The 27,505-nt window shown below is 39.9% G+C and overlaps 1 protein-coding gene across 3 annotated transcripts in view; it reads right to left on the reverse strand.

Annotated features, from left to right (window-relative positions):
• The window catches only part of atrnl1a (attractin-like 1a), a 251,193-nt gene that overhangs the window by 16,980 nt on the left and 206,708 nt on the right, over positions 1-27,505 (reverse strand). For all 3 annotated transcript variants that reach the window (XM_061040358.1, XM_061040357.1, XM_061040359.1), the window contains one exon: positions 100-214. In XM_061040358.1, the coding sequence (XP_060896341.1) occupies positions 100-214 (115 nt within the window). The remainder of the gene's footprint in view (positions 1-99; positions 215-27,505) is intronic.

Consider the following 27,505-nt stretch of genomic DNA (forward strand, 5'->3'; position numbering starts at 1 on the left):
CTGATAATGTAAAAAATACCATTGATTTTCAACAAGCTAAAAAAGGACATTTTCTATGTGATGTTTACTTGACTTTGTCAGTATTAGTGTGAGTCCTACCAGACTGTCCTGGTGGAGGTATTCCAGATGGGACTCTTGGCAGATACAGCAGCACCGTCAGAACACCTGCTCTGCTCCCCCAACAAGGCTCCATTGCTATGGGTTTGGGCACTCCCTGCACAAACACAAATTATAAAGAAAAACAAACACACTTAAGACACATTGATAAGGAAATAAATAACTAAGACTAAAACAAAACAAAGATAACAAAATAGCATGTGTTTTCCAGCGTGGTTTAAAGTCAAACAATGTTCACCTTAACAGCATGAAAAGGAAAGGAGACACTTTCTGCAGCTTATGTGCAACAACATAATGACATAGATTTCCTTACCCTCACAGAATATGTGATGCCTACACTAGCACCAATGTGTTTTAAATCCTGATCCCTGAATCTATCTCCCCCTGATCAAAGTTTGCTGCTGGGTGAAGCAGACAGACCGACAGCATGTGCAGCTACACCTGCTGTGCAGCTGATGTAAACAGGTAGGAGATGATTCGGTTCGGCTCTCCAGCTGAATGTGCGGATAGAAGTTTAGCTGTTGTTCACAAGGATTCTAATGGAAGTCAAATTTAATTGTATTTTTCATTTTCATGTTATGCTAAAAAAAAGTTATTTTCTTTCAAAATTTGTGAATGATGCCAGCAAATCTATGCATAAAAATGTGCTCACCCTTAATTAAAATGAAATAAAAAGAACACAGTCATAACCAGAACACAGTCATAACCAGCCTGTTCAGTACCTCTGGGACTGTATAAGGTATCTTACTGTCTGCACAATAATATCTAATGGCTCGGATTGTGTTTCCTTACATCTTTTACAAAGAGTCATTGAGTTATCGATCAGGTTTGACCCTCATGCCACTCCGTACCACAAAGGTCACAGAGACAGACCCTGTTTATTACTGTGGTGGGGAAATGATATGTGCACACGCACACACACACACACACACACACACACACACACACACACACACACACACACACACACACACACACACGCACACACACACACACACACACGCACACATGCACAAACTGTCTTCATATCAGTACGTATGTCCATGAAAAAACACAAAAGCATCTTTTTCTCTGTTTTACAAACATTTTTCTCTTCTCCGTGATACATTCTGTTTGTCGTCTGTTATTCCTTTTTCATTTGTACTTTCCGCTTGGTTCCTAATGACGAGTAAATCTTGCAGTTCATACAACAGTTTTAAGCTTTAAAAAGCCCTTTAACACTAGGGGCAAATCAGAACAGTTTAGAGAAGTCTCCAGGCTTTACAAAAATATTAATACAAAATTCTGTGTGTTTTTGTGCAGCACATCAAAGCATGGATCAACATGACTAGCTGTGGCCATGAGCCAAGGCTAATGGGGATCCTAATAAACAATGAACAATGAACAATGTGGAATGCTTTACCTGCACAGCTCAAACTGGATCTATACTGGGGTCATTTTAAACTAAACTTCAAATCGTTTTTTAAAGAGTCCCCGCTCTCTCCTTATTTAAACATGATAATAATCTTTCCCTATATATACACTGCCTGAATATAATTAAGGCGAAACTGGAAATCAAGCAGTATTTAAATTATATTTAAAATGTTGAATATGTTCTAGCATCACAAGATCAGGAACAAATGTGGCTGTTCATTTCTACCAGGTTGCCTTCAGTTTTTTTCTACACTTTTTTTTCAAACACAGAGAACACACACTAACTATGATGTTTCTTGAGTCCAACAACTAAATGTTCACAGCACAACACTGTCAAACTGCATTCATATAAAGTGGGTCACTGTGGGGGAAAAGGACCACCTGTGCGCAATAATTGTAAATAAAGGTTTACAATAACAAAAGGGCTGTCCAAATATTTAATAAGTCAAGCTAACATTTATTTAGAAATATTTAAAAAACATCTCCGTGAGTTAACTGTCACACATATTTAAACTGCATATACGTGTTTACAGTATTGCATGTTGAGCAGCCTCAGGCATGTATACAGAGAGTAATTAGAGGACACATCAACACGCTGCTATCAAAGTGGTTATCAAGTTAACACAACACATTTCTTGGACCACCTTGGCACTAACAGGACACAAACACACACGCGCGCACACACACACACACACAAACACGTAAACATCCCCTCCGGTGCTAATAAGTTTAAGTGCTAGAGCGTACAGAATAATTAGAGGCTAGAGGCTCCCCTGTTTGTTTAGTGTGTTCAGAGTGTCAGGAAATGATGAATTCCCTACTAACTAAACACACACACACACACCACACACACACACACACACACACACACACACACACACACACACACACACACACACACTGCTCTGGTACTAGTACTTCCTATTAACGAGCCCTTCTCTTTTCCTGACTGAGATAACACACAGACTAAACAATGAGTCATTGTTCTGTTTTTTTGGGAGACAGAAGGAGGAGAACAAAACAGGGAAGATAAAAAAATGACGCAAAAATGAAGAACAGGTGTTTGCTCGTTTTGAAATTATGAGCATGTGTTGTTGTTATTGTTAAACAGGCACACAAATACACACAGTTTCACTGACAAGAACAAATAACACATGTTCACTTATGTATTTACTTTGCGGTGGCAACTGTCGGGATTGTTCCCAGGCAACTGAATCCCACTTAAGTTGTGTGTCTGTGTGTGTGTGTGTGTGTGTGTGTGTGACTGTGTGTGTGTGTGGTTACAACCTATTAATTCTTTTGATCTGAGGTGCACACAAACCACAAGAAAATGATCGTGCACACTAACAAAGATGTTTACATTACATCATGTTTACGATACACTATTTCCTCCAGGAAATTACAGGTTAGTGGAGCGAAGGGTCATTCAGATTCACACTTAGTAAACAGTAAAGAAGGCTGCAGAGTAGTAAGTCAAGGAAAGTTCACATAAGTGTGTGTCTGTTTGTGTCAGGAGCACATCCTCAAGTTTCGACACAGTAATATGGTTAGGCAGAAAAGGCACTACGATTTTTTTGTGAACATAGCTTTGTCTTAACCTTCTTTCACAGGTGATGTCGTGTACAGAGGCTATAGTCCCTCAAGTGGGCGGTTGCGGGTTCAATTCCAACAAGTTGCTCTTTTCCCATACGGCATTCCCCGCTCTCTCTCCCTGGTTTCCGACTCCATCCACTGTCCCGTTGAAAAAAGGCAAAACGCCCAACCATGAATCTTATATATATAAATATATATCATATATATTAATGATGGTGAAAGGACAACTACAGTTGATGTTTTTCTTGATTACTTAATAAGTTGCTGAGCGAGACATATAGTGCAAACATTTGAACTTTTGACTCTGAAAACATGAAGCGTTCCCCTCTTAGCATCATATACCTGTCACAAGTGTGTTTAAAGTCCTCAGCCTGAATCAATGTCAAAACAAGAGAGTGTTTTAAATCATGTACTTTTTAATACATTTTCATAGACTCATTTCCTCTCGCTAAACTTTAACTGCCTGTATCCCCTTGTGACCTTCATCTTCTATTTTATGGGTTACCCCTGTACCTTTAAGAACAGTGCTTAACTTTTTTACAGTCTTCATTTTTCAGAGTCGTAGCAACAGTCACACTTTAGGTTCACTTAAATTGTTCTCACAGAACTATGTTTAGTTTTCAACACCAGTCTTTAGTTTCAGCTCTAGGAGTCTACTTGTCAATATTTTTAAACACAAGGTGGGTGACATGTTGTTTCTGTGCATGTATGTGCTCTTACATTTGCCCCCAATGTCAATGCCCCCAACTCTTGTATCAACTCACTGGACTGTTTGATACCAATGGTTAATAACAGGCTGCTAAAGCCAAATGACAAAACTAACATTAAGGAAGCCTGTGTGTGTGTGTGTGTGTGTGTGTGTGTGTGTGTGTGTGCGTGTGTGTGTGTGTGTGTGTGTGTGTGTGTGTGTGTGTGTGAATCTTTGTGTGCTGTGTTTGTGCCAGCATATATACTTGTGTGAGTAAGTGTGTGTAAATGATGAAGCAGAGTCAGGGTGATGTGACGACTGTAAGAGCTTTCTCTGGCTGTGCTCCCGAACTAATCAAAGTAAGTGAGGGGGAGAGTGAGAGAGATAAGAGAGAGAGCTATGAGAGGGAACGAGGGAGAGAGACAAGAGAGACAAGAGAGGGAGAGAGAGAGAGAGAGAGAGAGAGAGAGAGAAAGAAAAGAGAGACAAGAGAGTGTGAGAGAGAGAAAGCAGAGGCAGAAATGAACAGGGGTGAAAAAACAGGGGTGGGTGGAGAGGTCAGGAAGGTTAAAAAGGAGAGTCAGGTGGGTGGAGTCCAGGTAAGCATTTAAGTCAATAGTAAAATCCTGCTGAGCTGTCTGTTGGGTATAAAAGCTTTCTCAGCTGACAGCTGCTAAGTAGTGCTGAAGAGAACCGAGGTTCTGACCTGAGAGAGAGAGAGAGAGAGAGAGAGAGAGAGAGAGAGAGAGAGAGAGAGAGAGAGAGAGACATTACTCTCTCTCTATTTATATTTGAAATATCAAGTGCCACTTAAGCCCGGACAACAGCTTTTGCTGACTGTGTACAATGTAGAAATCGACTAGTTGGCAATACTGGGCAATTTCAGTCCTTCGTCCAATAAGAATTATTGGATAAAATCCAAAGAAGATTGTTTTTGAAGATGCAGTCAGATCAAATTTATGCAATAACTTTACTTTTCATTGTCTGTGATTTTAGTTGGGTGTCATTAATGTGTGACATTCCTTAATTTAAGTGCTAGGACTTTTTCTTAATATTATTACTTTGACAAAACTGGTAATGTTACCCTTTTCCCCATTTGACAAAACTATAAAGGCTCAAACTGCTGTATTTTTCAGCATTTTGGCTCATGATCCACCCATGTACAACACATGAAACTGCCTTAAATAAGTGTCTTTTCATTTTGTATTCCTATTTTCATGCATCTGGTGCACAGAACCCCGCTTGTTTTATATTGAGCTGTGGGTTCTTCAAAGTGGTGGTTCTGTGGCTGAAGACTTCCAATGCCAGACTAACAAACACAACTGTTGGCTTTGAGTTCAGTTTCTTAGGAAGAAGGTAGGCCCACACACTTGCTCAAATGCCACAAAAAGTTTTCATTGATCACAACGTTCCCACCAGAGGTCTTCTTCAGGTGATCATATTTTGATTTTGCACTGCCCTGCACCTACGTGATGTGCATATAACTACCTACCCTATCAGATCAGTGGACAACTTGCTCCTATCTCCTGATCCACAGTCAAATGTAACCAATGACTGATTCTTTTAAAATGACATACATTGTAAATCTTGGATTGTGTCTAAAGTCACATGTCCTTCTTCCACTAAACCAAGCGGTGTCCCCCGGCTGACCACAGTGAACGTCACTGTAGAGTAGCAGCCTCGTCATGGAAGCAATGTAACACAATGTCCTGCTCTGTGTGCGTAACTTAAATGTGAATTTATTCTTGTGGTCATGTTGTTGATGTCAGCCTGCGTCTCTCCTGTGCACAATAAAGGAACAAGCTTCTTTCACATCAGTGTTACATCAGGTAACTGGTGCTGGTTGGAACGGAGTAACCTTCTTTTTATTTTTCACAGAAATAACCACCAGTGAATGGAAACTCACACAAGGTCACTCTTTGCTTCTTCTTTTTTCATTACTGTCATTCTTTGCCTTTCTATTTCATTCGTTGGAAATAAGAAACAGAAAAGAGGAGCATCATGTTCATGGTGAAGCGAGGTCGTTTAAAAAAAAAAAAAGTGTCCATCTCATCCTTTTTTCTCCCCCCCTTCCTTATGGCTTCCTTCCTCCTCTCATCCACATCTCCTCTCCTTGTGTCTCGTGTGCTTGCGTCAAACAAACAGTTGTTGCAGCAGTTGTTTCATTCCCCCCCCCCCCCCCCCAGATGAACAAAGTGCACGGTGCAGAGGTATTTATGATCAGGGTTACTGCTATCGCAGCATGACGGATAAATTGTCGGAGTCTAAGAGCTATGATAGTTGCTTTTTGTTCTCTCCTTTTCTCTGTTTTCTAACAGCTCACTGATTTTCGGGTCTTGGTTCAATCTGGTTTAATCACAGTTGTGGTTAAGCGTATACATCTTATCCAATCATCCAAATAAGCAAAAAATTGATCTGTGGACAGCAAGCAAGGCGTAAAACTACAACTTACTGTGTGATATAAAGGAAAGCAGCTGCAGGGCAAAGTCTCAGCTAATGAAAGAGATCACAACAGTGTTGCAGATATCTGAAAGGAAATGACGGTTAACGTGTGAAATTCGTTTTTCTCAGGCTAGATCAATATATATAAAAAAGGGGGAAAACAATAAGAAGAAGCATTTCAATAGAATAAGGAACATCCTCTGGTAAAAGAGGTGTTGATATTAGAGTGTTAGTATAGGGGATCAAAACTCTAATATGGAGGGATCTTCTTTTATTGCTGGAGATCTCCCTTCACCTGCTCACTAAATGTTCTACTTGTTTACATTTTTCCAGCTTTCCGATAGCAGTTCTGTTTTTTTTTTTTTTTTTTTACTTTTGGGTGACATATCATGGCATTGTGATCTGTGATATTTTTTTTTTTTAAAAGGGAGTTCTATCTCATGAAATTCAGCCACAGCAGATAAAGAAAACTGATGACAACTAACATTGTTGGTCTCCACCATTTTTTTAAAATATAGATTTATCCAGGTTCTACATCATGTCTAAAATTCACATTATATTTGTATTTTGCATGTGCCTATATTATTATTAGCGAAATACATTTTTTATGGTGGTTCATTCATGAGGTGAAGCGCAAAGACAAGATTTTTTTTATTTCCTTGTAGACTTTTTTTCTGGGAGTTCCACGCACAAAAAGAAACTTCTTCCTGACTCTCCCTCTATCACACTTTCCAAGCCCAGCACAGTTTCAGAAAATGGCTGATCAACATGAATCTGGTTTTGCTCAAAATTTCTGCCTCTTAAAGGAAGTTTCTTTGCTAAATGTTGCTAAATACTGTGCTCATGACGGATTAATGTTGGGTCTTTGTCGATAATATACAGTAACAAAGAGTAAGGTCTTTTACCTGCTTTTTGTAAAGTGTCTCGAGGTAACATTTGTTATGAATTGGCGCTATACAAATTAAAGTGTGAATTGTTGCAGATACTATTCAAAAACAATTGTTTATATTTGCTCATAATCCACAGATTGTTTTATTCATAGAAGGAACTTTAAACATAAAGAGACAGGAATGAAAACAAAAGATGGGAAAACTGGATGTATCAAGAAAAAAACAACAACAGTGTACTGTGAGTTCAGAACAGATTCTCTGTTCTATATCTTAAAACACTGAAAACACTTAAAACACAAATTCCTTTTGAGAGGTTTCTTATAGTACAATCAGTTTCCAGTAAGGAAGGTGAGAGATGGACATATTCAACGTGCATGATTAAAGGAGGATCCGGAAAAAGCAACTAAAAAGCAAAATCAAACTTTACTTGAAACAAAATGTTTAAGAGCTGAGCCTGTGACTCCAAACATCTCAACACTGTCATGATTAAAGTACAACACCAACAAAAGGATGTTGTTCAACAATGTGTCAGGAGATCGGAGAGGATATGCACTAACAAATATAAAAATAATGACGGTGAGATGACCCTTGTTGTCTCTTACAATCTTCACCATCAGGGCCTTTTTTTTGTTTAACATATAACATCCATCGCTCTCACTTTTTTTTCTCCTCCTCCTAATGGCCTTTCTCTCTCTCTCCATCACTCTGTCTACCTCTACCTTCCACTCTGTCTCATTTTCTCCTTGCCCTAAACACTTTCATTCTCTCTCCCACTTTAATTATAAAACACATTATCAAGAACATTCCCTCGACATCTTTAGGGATTTTCTTTCGCCAGTAAACCACTAAATCAAAGCTTAATGTGAGGACGAAACTCATACATGATTTGCATGACATACTGCGAGATTCAGCCGTGAGACGTAGACAGCTTTAGCCAAAATGCTGAAGAAAGAAATGCCGGCAGTAGATAGTCGGATATCATTTCTTGTTCGTCCTATCTTTGTTCATATCTAACAGGAGCCTCCAGCACAATCTCAGCACACAGAAGAATCTTTGTTCTGCTCATTACTCAGATTTCACACTTTAATATTTTCTCTGCACAGAGCGACGAAATGATATGTAAAAGATGCACTGATATGCAGGCTGGGGTTTGATAATATTTTAGCGAATCTAAATCAAGCATCAACTTTTAATACTTAATCCTCAATCTGCTATTTGAGCCCATTACTGATTAGCTTTCTACCTTTAAGGTGAGTAGATTTTAGGTTACGTTGAGATGTAATCACCTTTTGTTGGCTGAAAGGCAAACAATCTGAAGTATTGAGTGTATAGGCTGTGTCTAGTTGGGTTTTCTCATCCTTTTTCTATTTATTAAGGCAGCATTTAAAAAAAAAAAAGAAATGTTCATTATAGGAATCAGTGCTGCTTGTCTGGAGGGCTTGATTCTAAACTTGAATTTACGAAAGAAATCATCACTACTACTTCTCCCACTCTCTCATCCTTCCTGATGGTAATTGTAAGTATAGCTTCAAACTGACACAAAGCGCTCCATGCTGGATTGAGGACTTTTTGAACACTCTGTAACCCTGACTGGCCTCCCTGTCCAACACATCTCGGACCGACATGCACGAGGGAACGCACACTTACACAAACACAGCCCCGCTCTCTGACCCCTGAGGTGTGGAGAGTGCCCCCCTGTCGTGCCCTCCTTAGCCGATTAGACCGTCCATGCATGTCCTCCCCTGCGGGGCAGAAAATTGTCGTGTCCAATCCTCTCTCCATCCAAAACCTCTTTTTTTTTTCCCCATTTCCTCCTCTCTCTGTCTGTCTGTATCTGTCGCTGTGCTCCCTGGGGAGTCTGCTGGATTGACAGGAAATGGTGCTGATCAGGGAGCCAGACAGAGTGTGTGTGTGTGTTTTTTAATGTGTGGGTTTGTGTGTGTGTGTGTGTGTGTGTGGTTGCTTAGTTATAGCCATTTTAATGCTGCTACTTGTTGTCACAATACTTGGTTTTCATATGTTTGCATACATATTTAGAAGTAGAAGCTGCAACCTTTATGTGGTCAACGTGATTGACAGAAAGAATGACTCCAGCTGGGATCTAAGTTATCCAGCTGGTTCCAAATATATTCTGAACCTCTATAAGATAATGTCCAACCACCGCGTGTTAAAGCATCTTTACATTGACTTCTTTAGCATGCTGCTTTTCTCAGTTACTGCTACTTGTTGAGTAATCAGTGCATCCTGACAACAGTTACAAAAAGATGCAATTCTTTGTGTGTGATCCAAAGAATAGCCAATATATCCTCGTTCTGAGGCCATCAATTACTAATGCTTTGTCAAGGTTGACCCATCTGTTAACCCTTACAGCCATCCTTAGTACATCCCTGTTCCCAATTTTGGCACCCTTGTTTCTGTAATTCTGAAGTCCCTAGCGGTTTTTTTCCAAGCATCTTATAATGCCTCAATGGGTCCAACTTGAGTCATGACAGTAAGGGTGGTTTCACACTAGGGACCCATGGCACGGCTCCAAGAAAGCTTGACCCAAAAGTCTCCCTCATTTGATCAGTGTGAACACAAACGTACCGTACTTGTACTGTACTCGGGTACCATGCCTGAGTCTGCTTGAAGAGGGTGTCTGGGGCACTATTCATGTGTACTCGAGTACAGTCCGCGGGAATTGTGATGCTCAAACAAGGAATTGGACCGCTATATTGCGTAATTCTAAGCGGCTCCTGTCACTTTAAAACCATTGTATATGGAAACGTTAGATATGGGAGTAGGAAGAAGGCCGTTGCTGGCTTCCAGAAATAACAAAAACATTCACGGTAAGCAGAATTGACTCAGCCCGCAAGTGGTTGCTATGGTTGCTTCTTCTTATTTCTTCTTTCTGGGCGGATATGCAAACCAACTGTGTGCATACTGCCACCTGCTGTATCGGACTGTGTACATATGCAAGTGTACTCGGGCACGGAAAGATGTTACTGATATGAACCCAGACCAGTGGAGGAGAGGGGATGGGGAGTAATAGTGATAAGACACGATATATGAAACAATCGTGCCTATAATGAGAAAACGCCCTTAAAGAAGTACCAACACTAGGCTACATGAGAACAGCCCTGTAAGTACAGATAGCAACTCTGTTTGACTATTCTCGGGTCCATTTTGGTTCAAGTCAGTCTAAAAAAAAACCCAAGATAAATCCATAATAACTAAAGCCTGAGTTTTTAAAAGTAAACATGAACAAAAGATTCATTTTGAACCCCCTTTGTTTCTCTATCTTTTGCTGGAGCCTGAAAGGTGGATACATGTTGTTGAGTGGCTCTTTAGAAGCTGTTGTTCAGCTGCTTACACATGACGTGTTTTAGCTGTGAGGTTCAGGGCACAGTAGATGCAGAGAGCTTAATACTGATAAGACAGGAGATAATGTGTCCAAACACAATTACTTAAGAAATGAGAATAATGTGCCCTGCAGTTTAGAGGGTGAATGTTCCAGGCTTCAGCAAAAACGAGCTTGCTTTGATTAAAAAAGCAAACTAAATGTGAAATCGTAAAAAAAAAAAAAAAAAAGGAATTTTGAAGATGCAGGGTTTAAAAAAGGATGTAGAAAAACGCTTAAGGTAAAGAAAGGCAACTGGACACTCCCAGTAGTGTAATTATCCTGCAAAATAAAAGAAGCATAAATCACCTGAGTGTGAATATTCATCACATTTCTTTTCTCCCTCCCACATACTGACAGCTGATCCTGGGATTCAAACCTGATCTGATCATACTAGGAAAATGAACAGTTGCTTGTCTGCTGCTTAAGGGAATATCACAATGTATGCAAACACTGAACAGTAACAGTGTACCTTCATATTTGTCTTTTATATAATCTTTCATTTAGCTCAGAAAGAATTGCGCCTCCAAAAGTCGTTTTTAACATCTACCAGTGTTATTTTTGGTGCAAAATGTATTTTACATCAACCAATATTAACATTGAAAGCTGCAAATCTGTGAGAACATCACCAGGGAAACACACACTTTCCGCTCGCCACCCCTGACCTTTCGAGCGAGTGAACTACAGAGCGAGCACGTGTAGCCGCGCTGTGTCTCTCCTTGTGGCATTTAAGAGCGGGCTGTTTTCTTTTAATGAATAAAACAAGTGGAAAAGTTCAGTTTGCCATGTGTATTTGGATTCAGCTCCTAGCCAGAAGAGTGGGAGGGAGGGAGGGACGGAGGGAGGGGAGCAGGCGGACATGTTTGAGGTATTTCCAAGAAAGAAAGAAAAAAAAAGAAAATCCCTCCGAGCTCTGAGAGTGAGAGGAGATTTTCCGGCACAAAGTGGTATCTGTGTCCCTATAATCAGCGAGATCCAAGAAGAGATACGGCGAGCCCCGTCCCCTTCTCCTCTCCTCCTCTACTCAACCCTCCTTCCCCTTTAAGGCTGCTTGTCATGTCTCATAAACAGTGTGTTTTCAACAGAAACTGGTAAACAAATAAACTATAGACATGCTGGTGTCTTCTGTGGCAAACTCCCACAGGCTGTCCTCCAGCATCATCCTGACAAGTCAGCACTTTCACATTTAGAAGACTCAAACACACTGACGATAAGAGAGAGAGAAGAAGAAGAGGAGGAGACACGGAGAGACAGGGTAGTGACAAAGTAGAACACTCAAGGAAAGGAGGACATGAGAAAAAGGAGAGGACACAAGGAGATATAACCAAATGAGAAAGACAATGGGGATTGGGATGGGGAGGAGAAGAGGAGTGGAGTGAAGGAACACGAGCGGAAATAAGAGGACGAGATAAATGAGCAGATGTGAGTAAAGGATGAAAAGAAAAGAAAAGAAAAGAAAAGGAGAAAAAGGTAGACGAAAGGGTGTAGATAAGCATAGAAAGAAAGTCAAATAAGGGATGAATAAAGGTGAGAGCAGAGGAGTCTAATATAATAGGTAAGGAGAGGAAACAAGGAGAGGAAGACAAGGAGAGGAAGACCAAAGGAAAGAAGGACAAGAAGGACAAGAAGGAATGGGACTGAACTATAAGGAACCGAGCAGTAAGGAAGTAGGAACAGAAAAGAAGAGAATGAGAAAAAAAAAAAAGTTCATGAAGAAAATAGACTAGGAGGGGATGGACAAAAAAGGGAAGAAAAAAACTTAGATGAAATGTGAGATCCAAAAAATCTGATACAGGAGGGATGGAGAAAAGATAAGAAGGGCAAAAACAGAAGTAAAAGTATGAGGGAGATTGGAGGAGATAAAAGAGGAGATAAGATAAAGAAGAAGAGAAGTACAGAAGAAAGAGAGGAGAGGAGTAGAAGAGGAGAGGAGAGGAGTGGAGAGGAGAGGAGGGGAGAGGAGGGGAGAGGAGAGGGGATAAGAGGAATCGAAGATAGCAGAGAAGAGGAAATTAAAGGAGAAAAGAGGGGGGTTTAGTGAGGGAGAGAAAAAGCTTAAAAGTGCAGGAGAACACATTTGTAGGGATGAGAAGATGAAAAATGTGAAGAGCAAAGCTTCAGAGATGAGAGGAGGAGGAGGGGGAGAACAGAGGGGAGGAGGGGGAGAAGAAGAGGGTGGAGGGCAGGAGAAGGAGAGATGACGAGGCATGAGGCGAAGGAGAGGGAAGATGACAGAGCTGAAATCAGAAGAAACGAGGAATGATATTCTTTTAAGCGCACACACACACACACACACACACACACACACACACAAACATGCACACTAGTTTTTTAAGCAGCGCCGTTGGGAGTTGCTGGCTCAGAGTCGCTCTCCGTGTTGGGTTTGAACGGAATCGGCTGCTTGTCAAGCGGATCACTTAGCGGTGTCTGAAGACTCCCAGAGTGGGACTGAGATCGAGTGTCATGTTGAATCAGCCTATTGCTCTTTGAGGCCGGATGCTCCATTACAGCAAATTATTTACAATTTTCGTCTATTAGGGTGTTAATCCGTCTATAGATTCTGCTGCCTCACACACACACACACACACACACACACACACACACACACACACACACACACACACACACACACACACACACACACACACACACACACACACACACACACACACACACACACACACATCGTCTTTCTTTCTCCTCTAACTGCTTCCTTTCTTGTTGTACTCGCTCTTGCTTCCTCTCACTCCTTCCGGATGTTTCTCCTTTACATTTTTTCATGCCTTTTACATTTCTTAATATTTATTTGTCATTTGTCATGAACCACAACGATCCTTTAGTGCATCTCATGGGACATTTCAATGAGCCACAGTCGCCCCCCCCCCCCATGCATAAATATTAAACAAGAAGACAGATTCTACACATATAGGCATTTATAGTCAATGTTGACCTCATCCTCTCGTCATGTAGGCTGCACATGACAAACCCCAGTCTAAAAGAGATCACCACCTCTCTGCTCACGACTGCAAACCACCACTGTCTACTACGAGCTACATTGCTTATAAATACAGTATATGTTCAATACAATGTCAATGTATTGGCTTATTAAATGACTTGATTGGTTTTTGGCACTGGACCCAGCAGGTGACAGGTCGGGGTGGACGACCTACGTCCAAATAGCTGTACTACCCCTAAAGGTTCCATCTTTACACACAAAAAAAAGTCTGCACACCAGAAGCTGCTCCAATTGAATTGAATTGAATGGAGAAATAACCACCTGTAACGTTTTGGGCCCTCGACCTTCATCAGACTTGAACAAGTTAATGGACACACCTCCACATGTATACAGCCCCCAAGGTCACCTGACATGTGACATCCAAAACCAAGACCAATATACCATATGCTATGCAAAACATTCATATTTAAAGGTCCACAGGACCTCTGCATAGACATCACAAGTACTGAATTGCATGACTGTAAAGATCAGTAGAAACCGTCATAATGTCATGTAAAACAAGGAAAGAAGGATATAACAGAGGCGGCTCTACGATAAAGAAAAAGTGATTCAGATGAAGAAATCTTTAAAAAATGAAAAGATAGCATAGCAATGTGCCACATAAGTCTAGAGACGGATGAACTGTGAACATCAATGGACAAATACATCTTCACTCAATCTTCACTCTGGTCAGTGATTAATTCATATCTGCTATTGTTTCTGCAAAATAACAATAGAAATGTTGAATAATACTGTAGCCTCTTTGAAGTGGATAGCAGGATATCCTTTTCTGATACGGTCTTTATCTTCATTTTTGACACATACTATGTTTAATAATTATCATTAATTATTGAAAGGAAGGTTATTTTGTTTCCCTCTGAGCGTTTTTGTTGTTGCATTTTGTTATAAGAACGCAATTCCTTACAACGTTGCACACACACATGTTAGCACTAAAGTGGAAGCAGATGAGCACCTGATCTGCCCATATGCACGAGTCTACAATCAAATACAGACGTTTGCCCAATGTAAACTTTGCAAAATATGCTGACACTATCAAAACAACCACATCAGGTGCAAACTATGATTCCCAACCAATTAGCAATGCTGCTGGTCTTACTTCTTATCCTGAAATACTGCCATGTGTTCATGTGTTTAAATGCCCACACACACACACAAAAAAGTAAACTCAAGTCGAGGCTTTACTACTGGAACTATTTAAGCCCAAAACCACTCCTCCCACTGTCTAACTCCTTCTGCATGCTTCGCCCCTTAATTCCCACCACATTTTTTTCATCTCTCTATCCATTCATCCCTATTCTCCTTTATAATTTCACATTACTTATTACTTATTTGTTGGCGTTTTCTCTTAGAGTCCTCAGTTTGAGACGCTGGGTCACCTCCTCATCTTCAATCACCTGCATATTAAGCACCTTGTATGAAAGTGTGTGTGTCTAAGCGCGTGAGTCTGCAGTTGTGTAGAATTTCCATTTTAATCATCACGTCTGTGAGCGAACAATCCTATTACTGCGAGTAAGGACAGAAGGGCCACTCCACAACCTTTTCCTTCGCTCTATCTCTCCTCCTCTTTCTTCTTCTCCCTCCATCCCCCCTCTCTCCCTCTCGGAGACGACAAATTAATCATCTCCCTAATGCCTCATGAAAGCCAAACTTTTTTTTTTTTTGCTTCCTCTTTATTTAGGAGGTGGAGTATATCTTTCAGTCACCCCCTCCTCCTCCTCCTCCTCCTGCTCCAGACACACACACACACTTTCTCTTTCCCTTCACTATTAGTGTTAGGAAGATTAATGTATTTTTTACCTGCCAAGGATGTGTAGTTGTTGCCACTGGGAAGAATATACACACAAATACAACTGGTTGTAGACACCCACACCCCTTCAATACTGTGTAAATGTTCACACACACACACACACACACACACACACACACACACACACACACACACACACACACACACACACACACACACACACACACACACATGCATGCCTATATGCCATGTGCACATAAACCCATCTAACAATCCCCAAAAGGCCGTCATCATTACTGAAATGTTTATTTTTCCTCCAAATTCAGTATTGATGGATTGTCGAGGCGCAGGAGTGGAGATATCGATCAAGAGGAAAAGAGGAGAAAGAGAAACACACTCATCATTAAGAGGGCCGGGAAGAAAAGGCTGTAGTAGACTGAGAAAATGGCCTTAATGAGAAAGAATCAGGTTGCCAGGTATCGCATGGTTCCACACTTCTGAACCGCTGCCTACGTCTCGAGATTTTGACAGTGATTCGAAGTGATAGATTTTATAATTGGCTGCTTGATGTGGAGGAATAACTGAGAGGATGAGAACATTTGTGAACAGGATTAAGACAGAAAGCCCCCCAAACTCATACGACTACAAGTCTTGTCTGTTCCTTCTCTCTAATATGACCAATGGGAGCGTTGAAGGAGCGTTATTACTGCTGGCAGCCAATAAGTCCACTTCAGGACTAATCTCAGAACCAACTGACTATTGTCTCATGGTGATAAGCTTCTGAGAGTGTTAGCCAACTTTTTAGGGCTTCTTCTGGTGTAGCCAGCAGTTAGTAATGAAGGACTTCCAAGCCAAGACTTCCTTTGCCATTTATAACAATGTGACTAGCAAGTTGAGAAGTAAGAATGGACTCTGGGTTGACAATGTCTAAACGTGAATTTGGTATCTGCATGTTTCTGTTATAGAAATACACTAAAGCTAAATTCTCCTCAGATGACCACCGATAGGCTCTAGTGTAGTATAACAGATGACCTCTCTCCTCTTTCACTCTCCACATGGGCTGTTTCATGCATCCAACTTAATAGAGGATACTACTAGACTATTGGAAAACCAAAACACTTTGGACATAATTTATATCATTTTGTATTCTGTAAAGAGAGAGCTTTCTATTGCAGGTGGTAAAAGTTGTGAGACAGTCAAAGTTATGTTTAAGTGTTGAAGTTACGGTCCATAAGGAACCTTGTAAGGTGTAGAAAACAAAGCTTATGGTATGGGTCTATGTTTTGAATTTCCACCTGGTAAATGTGTAAAGTTACAGATGCAACTTTTAGGGGATTTATTATGATAAATACACTTTGGCAGTGTTTTTGAACATATATGTGGGTAACCTGAGTGTCTACAGACCCACAACATGTGAAATAAACCCTTCCAGTCCTTTGTTTGTGGTCTGCATAAGTCTTACAACACAGAGAAAAAATGCTCCTTTTCAAATTTGCTCAACTTGTGACGTCACAGTGGGATTCTGGTAAATAAATCCCCTTCCTCCCCTGATATCTCCACCCATGGACTCCACCCCCAGCCTAGAACAAAACTTTTGCGCAGGCTGGCCATTTTTATTCTCGCAACAGAGAAGTGATGTCTACCGGGAAAACTCAGGAGGGGCTCATTGTATTTAATGGAGCGTTCTGAGAGAGCTGGTTTATACAGGGTCACAAACCCCCTCTGGGTGCTTGATTCATGTTATATTTTGACCAAAGCGCAGCACAGATGTTTCATTTCGACCACAGGAGACTGTTTGAAAAGGTGAAAAAGGAGTATAATATGTCCTCTTTAACACACTTTTCGTTTCATGAGGATCTGAAACTTGAGTCTGCTTGATGGAGGTCTTGTGTTTGTTGGGCCTATCTACCATTCGAAAACAGTTTGGCTGACAAGTTTTATAAGAGTACTTGTTCAAGGTGTTCGTTCACCCAAATCTGTGTTTTACAATGGTTGAGGTTGGTCAGATTCACAAAAGTCATGATACTAAGAGAGTTAAAAGAAAATCTCAAATGTGGTTCCATTGTTAGTTGGTGAAAAGAAATTTGCACATGTAAATGAAGAAAACAGACTTGCCTCCCTGCTGTCAGGTTGGCTTTTAATGTCATCCATTGAAGGACAACGCAATGGCCATTAATAATTCTGCCAGTGATTCGAGTATTTGATTCTTCTCTACAGGCCATAGCCGAAAGTTAGTGGTTTTTTTTGGAAGCTTCTCAAGGGGAAACTTGGGATGAAGAGATTAAAATCCTCTTTTTGTCACTTGCATGCTTCAGTTAATCGGGTGTATCATCTGCATTCACAAAGGGAAAAAGGTGCTGTTTCTTGTTTTTTTCTTATTAACACTCTGGGTTCTGTGTTGATCCTTTCAATAAATACAAAAAGACAACTGTGCCATTGTCCAATCTTCATTTTTCAGATTTCCACCACAAGAGTTAAAAGCCAGAGAGTCTGTTGACAAGGAAAGATGAGGTCTGAAAGACTGAGTAACGGTGAAATGTTTGTCCCTGAACTGTCGACTGGGTCCTCTGAGTTTAAGAAACACTGACCTAAAAACTGTTATTTATTCTGCTCAGAGCAAAATACAGCAGCACGCCTGCTCAGGAGGGACTATTTGAGAGTCCCATCTCTGAATCCTAGTGGAATGTGATTCATCTTAAACACGGAAACCTTTTAGTGACAACTTTACAACGCAGCAAACATAAAACAAAACAGAACTTATGGTATTATTTTTGCCTTTCTCTCACTACAGATTTTGTTAAGAAGTCAACCCCTCTCCCTCATTCACTTTTTTACCCTCTAGATGAATACTAATACCAACTACTCAGTTTTAGGTTGAATAAAGAGGGATTGAACTCAATCACAAAACATTAAGATAAAAGTTTAAAAAAAGGTTAAACATCTACCATACAGGAAGGATGCTGTTGATACGTATATGATAGCCATACCTGGGAAAGATAGTTGGAAAACAATGTAGTCAGTTGTTTACTTTCTACCTTCCAATAAAAGGTAACAACATTATTATAATAACTGAAGAGCAGCAGTGATTGGCTACATTGCTTCTTAGATTATATGCTCCAGAGCCTCCATAACAACATAATTAAAAATTATATAGATACAATTAATTTTAAGGCTTCATAGTGGCTAACATCAGAAAGTCTTCAGGTATATTATGGAGGATTATTATACTATATAGAGTTATGTTCTGAAAAGTGTTGGCCGGAATTGGAAATATTAAATTATAATCCCTTGCAATGCTTCCTGAACATAGAAACATGATAAGGATAAATGCACATAATAATACAATATAAAAGTCCCATCCTCTTTCATTTTGTGCTTTTTGAATATGTTTCTTAAAAAATGACACTTCAGGATGGGTCATTGATTGTTTTCTGCTGCACTGTCAAATTCTCATTTATAAACCATAAGAGAATAACTTTTGCTTCTTTTCTGTTAGTGATCATCACACCTGTACTGCATTGCTAGTTTTCTCTGCACATATTGTAGGCCCACAGAGTTGTGTGTACTTTATGTGCATACACCTTGACCATTAACCTGCTGCAGCTGTTATTTGCCCACACCTACTCCCCCTGCAGAGAAGGCAGTGTTCATCTGTTCCCTGTTCAGAAAAGCATCCACTGTTCTTTATATTGCTCTGCAAACATGCAGAAACTGTAGACGCACTTGTTCTGTTTTCACTACTCCTTCTACTTTCTTACTCACAAACGGTTGTCTCTGTGTATCTCAGAAGTGAGAAGAGGGAACTGATGCTGGCATACACACTCTCTCTCACACACACACACACATACACACTCAGTGTGTTTGCTGGCAGAGTGTTCAGGACATAATGGGCGCGCCTGCTTGGTCAGCTGAACCTGAAACTGGCACTAAACTACATGATGCCTGGAGTCAGACAGAGGGAGGAAGAGGAAGGAGGTGAGGCAAGGAGACGGATGGATCAAGGAGAAGGAGGAGAGAAGGGGAGTGATGGGGAGAGGGAGAGAGAAACTGTGTGAAAACTGCAATGAGGGAGGGAAAAAAAACAGGATGCACTGTATGCCAGGTGAAGAATTTACAGATAAAGGTTCAAAGAAGAAGACAAGCATGGAGACTATAAAGATGGTAGAGGGCGATAGGAGGAAAAATATGATCCTGGGTCTGAATATGTTGCAGAAGAAAAAGTTCATTCAATGTGAACAACAGAAAGCCAAAGTTTTGGGTAAACTAAAGAATTATATAACATTTTAACATGAATCCCTACGTAAAGAAAGTCTCTTAATCACTTAACTTCAGCAGCCGCTCTATCCTAAGCATGAGGAAATTATGAACGATTCTACCAAACTAATTAGCTTACTTTTGTGCATTATGTCATAACATGTCCATTTCATGCAGCAAAAACACCACAGAGTTAGCTATAAACAGGTCAAAGTATACCAACCAGACATCTTTTGAGATTGAGACTCAGTGTATCAATGAGATTACTTCTCTAATTAAAAGTAAAAGGCAAACGCCTTTTTAGTTTTTAAGACCTTTCACTGATGATTTGACTAAAGCCAGGTGATCAAATCCACTGGGACAGTGAGTCTGGACTGACTGCAGTAAAACAAAGTGTGAAATGTTCATAAAGAGTTCAGAACACCTGAAACTTGTCACCGTGATACAAACACTGCTGCAGACAGTGTGAGGTGAAGAATACAGGCTAAAAATAAATCAGGGGTTCATGAGGTTTGGTCAAGGATCAAATGAAACATCTGTTTGCTCTCTCTGAAATGTGGAGAGGTTATGTTTGATTTAAGTGCCAGATGTTTCTTTAAAGCTGTGAACTGAACTGTGTCTCTTCATCAATAAAAGTTAGGGGCCAGAGAATCCACTCCTCAAAAATGTTCAAAGATCCAGTCACACAATTCTCAATCCCCTTTTCTAATAACATTGTGAATGTGCTTTACTCCCCAGAAAGAGATTGGTCACCTCTGTAACTGCAGAGGATGGAGAAAAGTGTCAAAGTACAACAGGTTCTAAGCTCGTCTGTCAAGCTTTGAATCCTCTTTGTGGAAAGTAAGGAAATGTAGCCTTTACACTTGACAGAGGAGAAAAAGTGTAATTGACACAATACAAGATAAAAGGACAAGAATGTCCTTTTTAAACACGTCTCTAAATTCCAGCTTCTGTAAGTCTTTACAAAGGTTTAATATAATGTTCTGTGGACTGGACAATGTTTGACCTCATGGGATGAGTTGGTGGACTGTCTTGGTGTTTTGATCTTGTCACGCAGTAAAGCAAAAGTGAGCCAAGCCTACAGGCAGTTGAGGCTAAACTATTTGCTATCCTTGAACTGAAGACAGATATATGTCGCTCAGTATCAGAATATTTAATGCATATTTTATAAACAAGAAATCTATTGAAACTGCTAAGTGCTTTGCTCTTACCATTGTAAAAAATCAAACCAGCCATTTCAGGCATCCACCTATAGGCTTTGATTTAAATCTTCCTGAAATGAAGTCATTTATCTTCCCTTGACATCTCTCCCTGAGCGACAGTGTATGGGGTGTAGTGCAATCAGATCCTGGTCTTAAAGCATGACTGCTGTCTTGGATTGGTCCATTTGACAATTTGCATCACCAGTAGCTGACTTTTCCTGCCCCCCCCCCCCTTTTTTTTTCTGTTAAGCACCAAAACCCGAAAAGGTCTCATGCTTTCCTAGTGTGACTCAAGCTCTAATGGCTTTACTCGGCCAACAGTGTTATGAAAACATCCGTTCACTTGGAGAAAGTTAAAAGTGTGTGGCCTTCTCAAATTTGACATAAATGTCTAGCACACCTGTCTCAGACGGCAGCAGAGCCAGTTGTTCTTTAACGCTACCACCTTCCAATGCTTTAAAGGTTAATACTAGTTTGGTCTAACAGTCATCACTAGATTTAGAGAGAGCTGGAGGAGCCTACAGACTGCCCTGCTGGATGGGGAACACCACCAAACTGCTTGGCCATGAAGAGGGTTGTCTGCTCGGTCGAGCGAACCATCACAACCATCCTCCCAAATCTTCAGAACATCCACCACAAATGAAGCTGGAAAAGGCAACAAAGATCTACTGAGTAGTACTGCACTCTGTTTCTACCACCCATGTCTACTTCCATAAAAGTCTATAATGTGGTTTGCCGACATGTTGAGACTTGGTTGATCAAGTCTACTGCCCAACATGCTATTGTTCCTGTATTGGTCTGTAAAGAAAACTTGCCCCCTGTATATATATGCTTGTGTACAGTATGTATGCAGATTAGTTGGCTGAGCAGTTAACATCCATACACTGGATGTGACACCACTTGGCTCTGAAATTCTTACAAAAGAAAGAACTTTACTTTTTCTTTTTCTTTTTTCATGCTGCTAGCTAGCAACAATAACTTCAATCTCCAGAGTTTTCTCAGCGTGTTATTGTGTGTTTTATGTGAGCTGGGTCAACAAGTTCAACCATAATTTTCCAGCTGTATAACTTAACCCCAAATGTGGTGTTTCACCACACTTGCCATCTTTATCCTCACCCTGAATTACTTTGATTACTTCAAAATTACAAATATGCAGGTTGAAGAGGAAAAAAAGAGAAAAACACTGTATGTCAGGAGTTTGATTTTCTGGTCATGCCCTCCTATTTTTCCCACAAAGGAAAAACAAAGATATACCTCAGAGAGACAGGGAAAGAAAGATACAAACAGAGGGGGGATAAAGAGAAAGAGATGGTTTTAGAGTGTTGGTGCATTTGCCCAGCTGAGGCTACTGCAGGTGCTTCTCCTCCGGCCACTGAAATAATGTGTGGGCCGGACACTTTCTCTAATCTGCCCTGATGATGAAAAGAAGACGGAGAAGAAGAAGGAAAAAAGCCTTTTTGTTAAAGCGCAAACAGAACATGAAGAGAGATGGGTTTGTTTTAGCCTCGTTAGTGTTGACAGGGGTGTGAGTTATTGAGTTAATAACAGTGTGGTATGTATGTGTGTGAGTGTGTGTGTGTGTGTTGTCAGATACACAAAGAGCCACAGGTGACTGCAAAGTAAACCAAAGAAGTGCACATGCTTTTGTACATGGTGAATGCAAATGAGTGTGTGTCGGTGTGCTTCCATGTGTTTGTACCTTCTCTCATTTTTCTTCTCTGCCTGAAAGAAGCTTTTGTGTTATCTGATAAGCCCTGCAGTGGGGTGTGTGCATCTATTGTGGCTAAATCAGTATTTAGCTGTGTATTTTTCGAAAATACATTACACCCTGGTGTCGTAAATATTCTTTATCTGTCCCTTTCTACTTCATTACCTCTACCTTCATTCATCCATCCCTCTTCACCCACCACCATGCGTTCCTGAGGCATATTAAATCCCCGCAATTGAAGAATAAATACGCCACATTAAAACAAGCGATATGAAATTGATTCATTCTTTGCCTTAAATAGCGTTGTGAAGAACCGGAGACCGCTGTTAATCAGCAGCATAGGTGGGGACTGCTTTTTTTTTTCTTTCGCAGGCGGAGGCGTATGGGTGCTAGTTGCTGCGGCCTCATCAGCTTTACGATGTTACGGCAGTACTTTATGGAGGCTGTGGAAACATCAATTTATGCTGATGACTCCGCCTGTGTTCTGTAATGCAGCCATGACACACTGTAAAGCTCAGATTAAGTTTGGGAGTGGAAGAGGAGGCCTGTGGCTGCAAACAGGCCCATATACCCCTTGAAGGGCTTTTACTGGCTGCTATTTCATAATGGTGGGATGGGGTTAGCAAGACGTACAGAAGGATGCAGTATAATGTCACCATTTTTCTTACTATTAAAATAAATGCAACAGGGATATGGATGCATTTGAAAACGCAGCTATTTTCTTAGCGAAGGCAGTGATGATAGAGAGCTAAAACATGTAAAGTTAAGTTGAATTTGAAAGATTTAGAGGGCATCTTTTTTGTTATTTCTCTACAACTTTCAATAAGCTTCCTGATATGAAAGCAATTTAATTTGATGTCAATTATTAAGTAAAAAAAAAAAAATCTGTATTATTGATTGTTCATTATTAAATAGTGAGCTCGTTAAAATAGTCTGAAAGGGACAGCAGGGTGAGCAGACATTTAGAGATATGAAATTCTCTATAATTAAACTCAATACAGATTATAATGGGTACTCTTATAATAACCGTTTAATAAGTAAAAACTAAAAATAACACTTTCACATGGACTCAAGCCTTTTGGAACATGGAAGTAGTTTCAACCTGCATGTCTTCAAATGACCAATAGGGGTTCACTTTACTGATAGCAAGAATATGCCTGAATTGTATCACACAATGAGTAAATGAGTATTCTTCTCAGATGATTTTTAACCTCAATATATAGTATTTAATATTGGTATGGTCTCTGTGACTATAGTTTTATTTCTCACAGGAACTGTATGATCAGTAAGTAAACTATGGGATCAGGCCGAGTTTAATAAACATTAGAGCAGGCTATGCTTTAGGCCCAGGGTATGGCTAGCTTCTGAGTGACAAGTTGCTCAAAGTTTTTCTAGAGGCTTAGTAATCCATTACCACCATGTCCTCCAAATTTGGTCTCTTCTGGAGAAAAAAAACTAAAAACTAAAAAAACCTCTAAAATACCAAGATTGAGCCTTCAAAAAAGAAATTAAATAACAAATCAGTGACCTCAAAGTGGCTTCATCCACTTCTTTCAGTCTTTGTGTTTTCTAGTAAATTAATGTCTACCAATAAAAAAATATTCTTCACGTATTAAAAATAAGTTGTTAATTTGCCTTAAGTCTCATCTCCTAAAAAATGTTTTAATGGCAACTAATTATCACAAATGGAAGGTTGGGTCATCTCACCAATCTCTAGTTCATATATTTTTAATGAATATGATTCCAATACACGATGTTTGTTATATTTAGTTGAACTCTTGGGAAACATCATAGAGGCAGCATAACAGCACTGTAACTTTTGCACTGAAAGTTTCCTAAAGGTAGTAAGGCACATTGTTTTCTCTTCTCCTCTTAGGTTGGACTTTGAGGTTTGGATTAAACTGTGCAGACCTTCACATGTACTTTTAGTTGTGACACATGCAGTTTGTATCGTTAACTTACCCCAGACCCATATGAAAACCTTCTTCTCACAACACTGACACAAGTCTGCGATATCCTTTTGTGTTTGAAAAGTATGATTGTAAGTCTTTAAAGGACTGACATAAAATGTATTCCAGCTGTGACACAAGCAGTCCACATCATAGATTAACAGAGCTCAGACACCTCACTGTGTGAAAACTGTCTAGCTCTTGTTTCAGAAGTGCCTGTAATTGTGAGTCTTCACAGGACAGATAGTATGTCTTTGAAGGGGAAAAGAACACCTGGAGAGAATTTAAAGTTCATCCTTTATGTGTCCTGGGGAATCTAAGCACACCACACGTCCACATGAATTTATACATACGTATGTGATGGATCCTGAAATCGTTTGTTCTCACAGAGACAGTCAAAGACTTTGTGGTTTGAACAAGGAAGCTGCGCAACTGAAGCTTCTGAAAGGAAACTCAAGAGGGAAGCTCAGGGGATTGTAGCGTTTTCTACTCTGCAAAGACATACAGTATTTCTACCCATATGGTAACAAAATGCGGTTAGACAGGACATGAATCATGAATCTGACAGCGGGTGGGGAGCCAGTGAAGTGTGTGTGTGTGCATGTGTGAATGTGTGTGTGCATTTTGTTGTATGTTAATGTCGCCTAGAAATTATGTTCACATAAAAACTCATTCCCTCCCCCCCAAATAGATTGTAATGGGAAGTGCAATTGGTACCTAGATGGTGTTCACAGGCACATTTTTGTGAAGGAGGTGCAATGTTTTAAGTCATAGGGAGGTTGTTGTGGTTTGAGTAGGACATTCAAATTAAAGGAAAAAAACAGAAACTGGAGAATAAGAATTTTCAGACTTTAAACAAAATTATAAAACTGTTGTACTGCTGTGGCTGCAAAGAAGAAACATGTCTGGAATGCAAAACAGTGTCAATTTGCAGGTAAGTTAATATCAATCATTTCTGCATTTATGATTCCTTGTTATACTGGTATTGGTAGTAAACACACAATTTATAAGAGACAATATTAGGTGATAAGTTACCAAAAGGCAAATACCTTTTTGTATATCTTACTTAAATGTCAAGCTCATTGTACTCATCGTCTTTGCTATGTAGTAAGACTGCTACAAATTAAATTACTTAAATAGTAGCAGAGGGAAATTATCTGATTTTCATAATTGACTAATTTTTCTCTTCAACGTTTCCTCAAGCATTGTGAAAACTCCCCTCTCTACTCTTAGCTCCGCCTCCTTTTCTGTCACCCATCACTACAGTTGTTTGGCCCCTGATCACTACCTTTCCCCCCACATTCTCCGTCTTACTGTATCACAGCTATACCTGCGTTCTACCATTGCACACGAGACGGCATCGTAGGGAGCTAAGACGCCTTCCTGCCCAGAGCTCAACCACTGCTGCAGTTTTAGATTACATGGTCCAATGAGTTTGAGTCTACGCCAGAACTTTCCACAATAAATCATGTACCTTTTTATAATTTATATTTGGCGACTGTATGATATCCTTGATGGAAAAAAAAAAATGAAAAGGCAGGGCTTGGAACAGAGGGGCTTGGATTAAAATGAGACATTACATGAAAGTAGAAAAATAGCATATTAGTTGAAGGTAAGGCAATGACAATGACAATGTTATTAAAAATATTGTATGACACACTGGGTCATGTTTCATGGTGTAGCTTTAACATGAAAGAAACGCTTCCTCCTTTATTTCTTATTCTCTGTCGTTTTAGATTTTTTTGCTTGTACAGTATTTGTCTCAGGTTTATTTGGGTAGTTCACATGCTTGTTCAGACTATTTTGCATTAAATATTTTGAATATGTGAAAGGTGGTATCAAAAAAGGAAGGAAGGAAATGATGGAAACTGGAGGAAAGGCTTCCCATATTTCAGTGTTTAGTATATGCTTAAACAGAATATGTGATGGAAGGTGGATTATGTATAGAATGGGAAACACAATTTATTTTCTTCTGCATTAATCCTCCATCAAATCAAACCACCCTCCATACCAAGCAATTGTATCCCCCTCCTCTAATTCACATTCTTTCCCAGTAGGGCTTTGCAGACCAAATCAGTGTGCGAGCGTGGAAACAACAGGTGTTGTGTTCATCGCTTGTTGTCTAAACATGGCATGAAATGGGGTGATGATGACTCCATTTGTTTTCCCATACTCTGTTGCTCTGCGTAATCGGGACAACATAAAATAGCGGGGCAGCATGGAAATGTTCCCTTTCCCTCATTCATTACACAATTATGCTAAGCTGCATGCTTGACTATGAACCAGATGTTGTGTAATTAACCTCAGTGTGAAGATAGAGTTCTGCCCGATTGTCTCTCACCTTCAAGAAGGGAAATGGAAACCAGGGCTGAGGCAGAGATAAGGGAAGGTACTCTGGAGGGTTTTTTTCAAAGGCACATAAACCGAACTGATCTGAGCCAGGTCCAATCTGGTCAAAGAAGAGCTAAAAACTAATTAAGCATCGTGTACTGATAGCCTTCCATGGCATTGTCTCTGTAACCTTCAGCTAAAACTGTGTGAGGACATGAAACCTCAGACAGGTGGGCAGATACGTGAAGGACTCAGGGGAGCAGGATTACAAACAGAAAGATGTCATTTACAGAATATCTTCCATCACATAGCGTAAATGAAAGACGATTGGAGGATCAAGGAGAAAGTTACAGGAAAGGAAGGGTGTAGGGTTTTGATGGAGGTGATGTTTGATTCCTAGAAGTCTTCCTCTAGGACATTTGGAGCAATTGTGGATAATTTGCACACAGAATGAAGAATTATTTAAATACAGTGGATAAAATTGAAAGATCATAAATTCATGAAATATTGCTATTATATATACAGCTGAGTAAAAGACTGTTTTTCATCAGTTATTAGAATGAGACTACTTATATTGAAAACATATCTTGTTCATTTTTGTGCTGCATTGATATAAAAGTGAATTGCATCAATTTAATTCCGTATCACACTGAGTTGGAAATGATGAATGCTCTTTTATTCATCTTAAACTCTGTATTCACTGAATGTTTGAACAGAGAGTGGACATGTGTCAGGAGTGTTTGTTGGTTTGAACTATGTATTATCAAAGAAGGCAA

The sequence above is a fragment of the Labrus mixtus genome, chromosome 6 (assembly GCF_963584025.1).
Source record: "Labrus mixtus chromosome 6, fLabMix1.1, whole genome shotgun sequence".
NCBI lineage: Eukaryota > Metazoa > Chordata > Actinopteri > Labriformes > Labridae > Labrus > Labrus mixtus.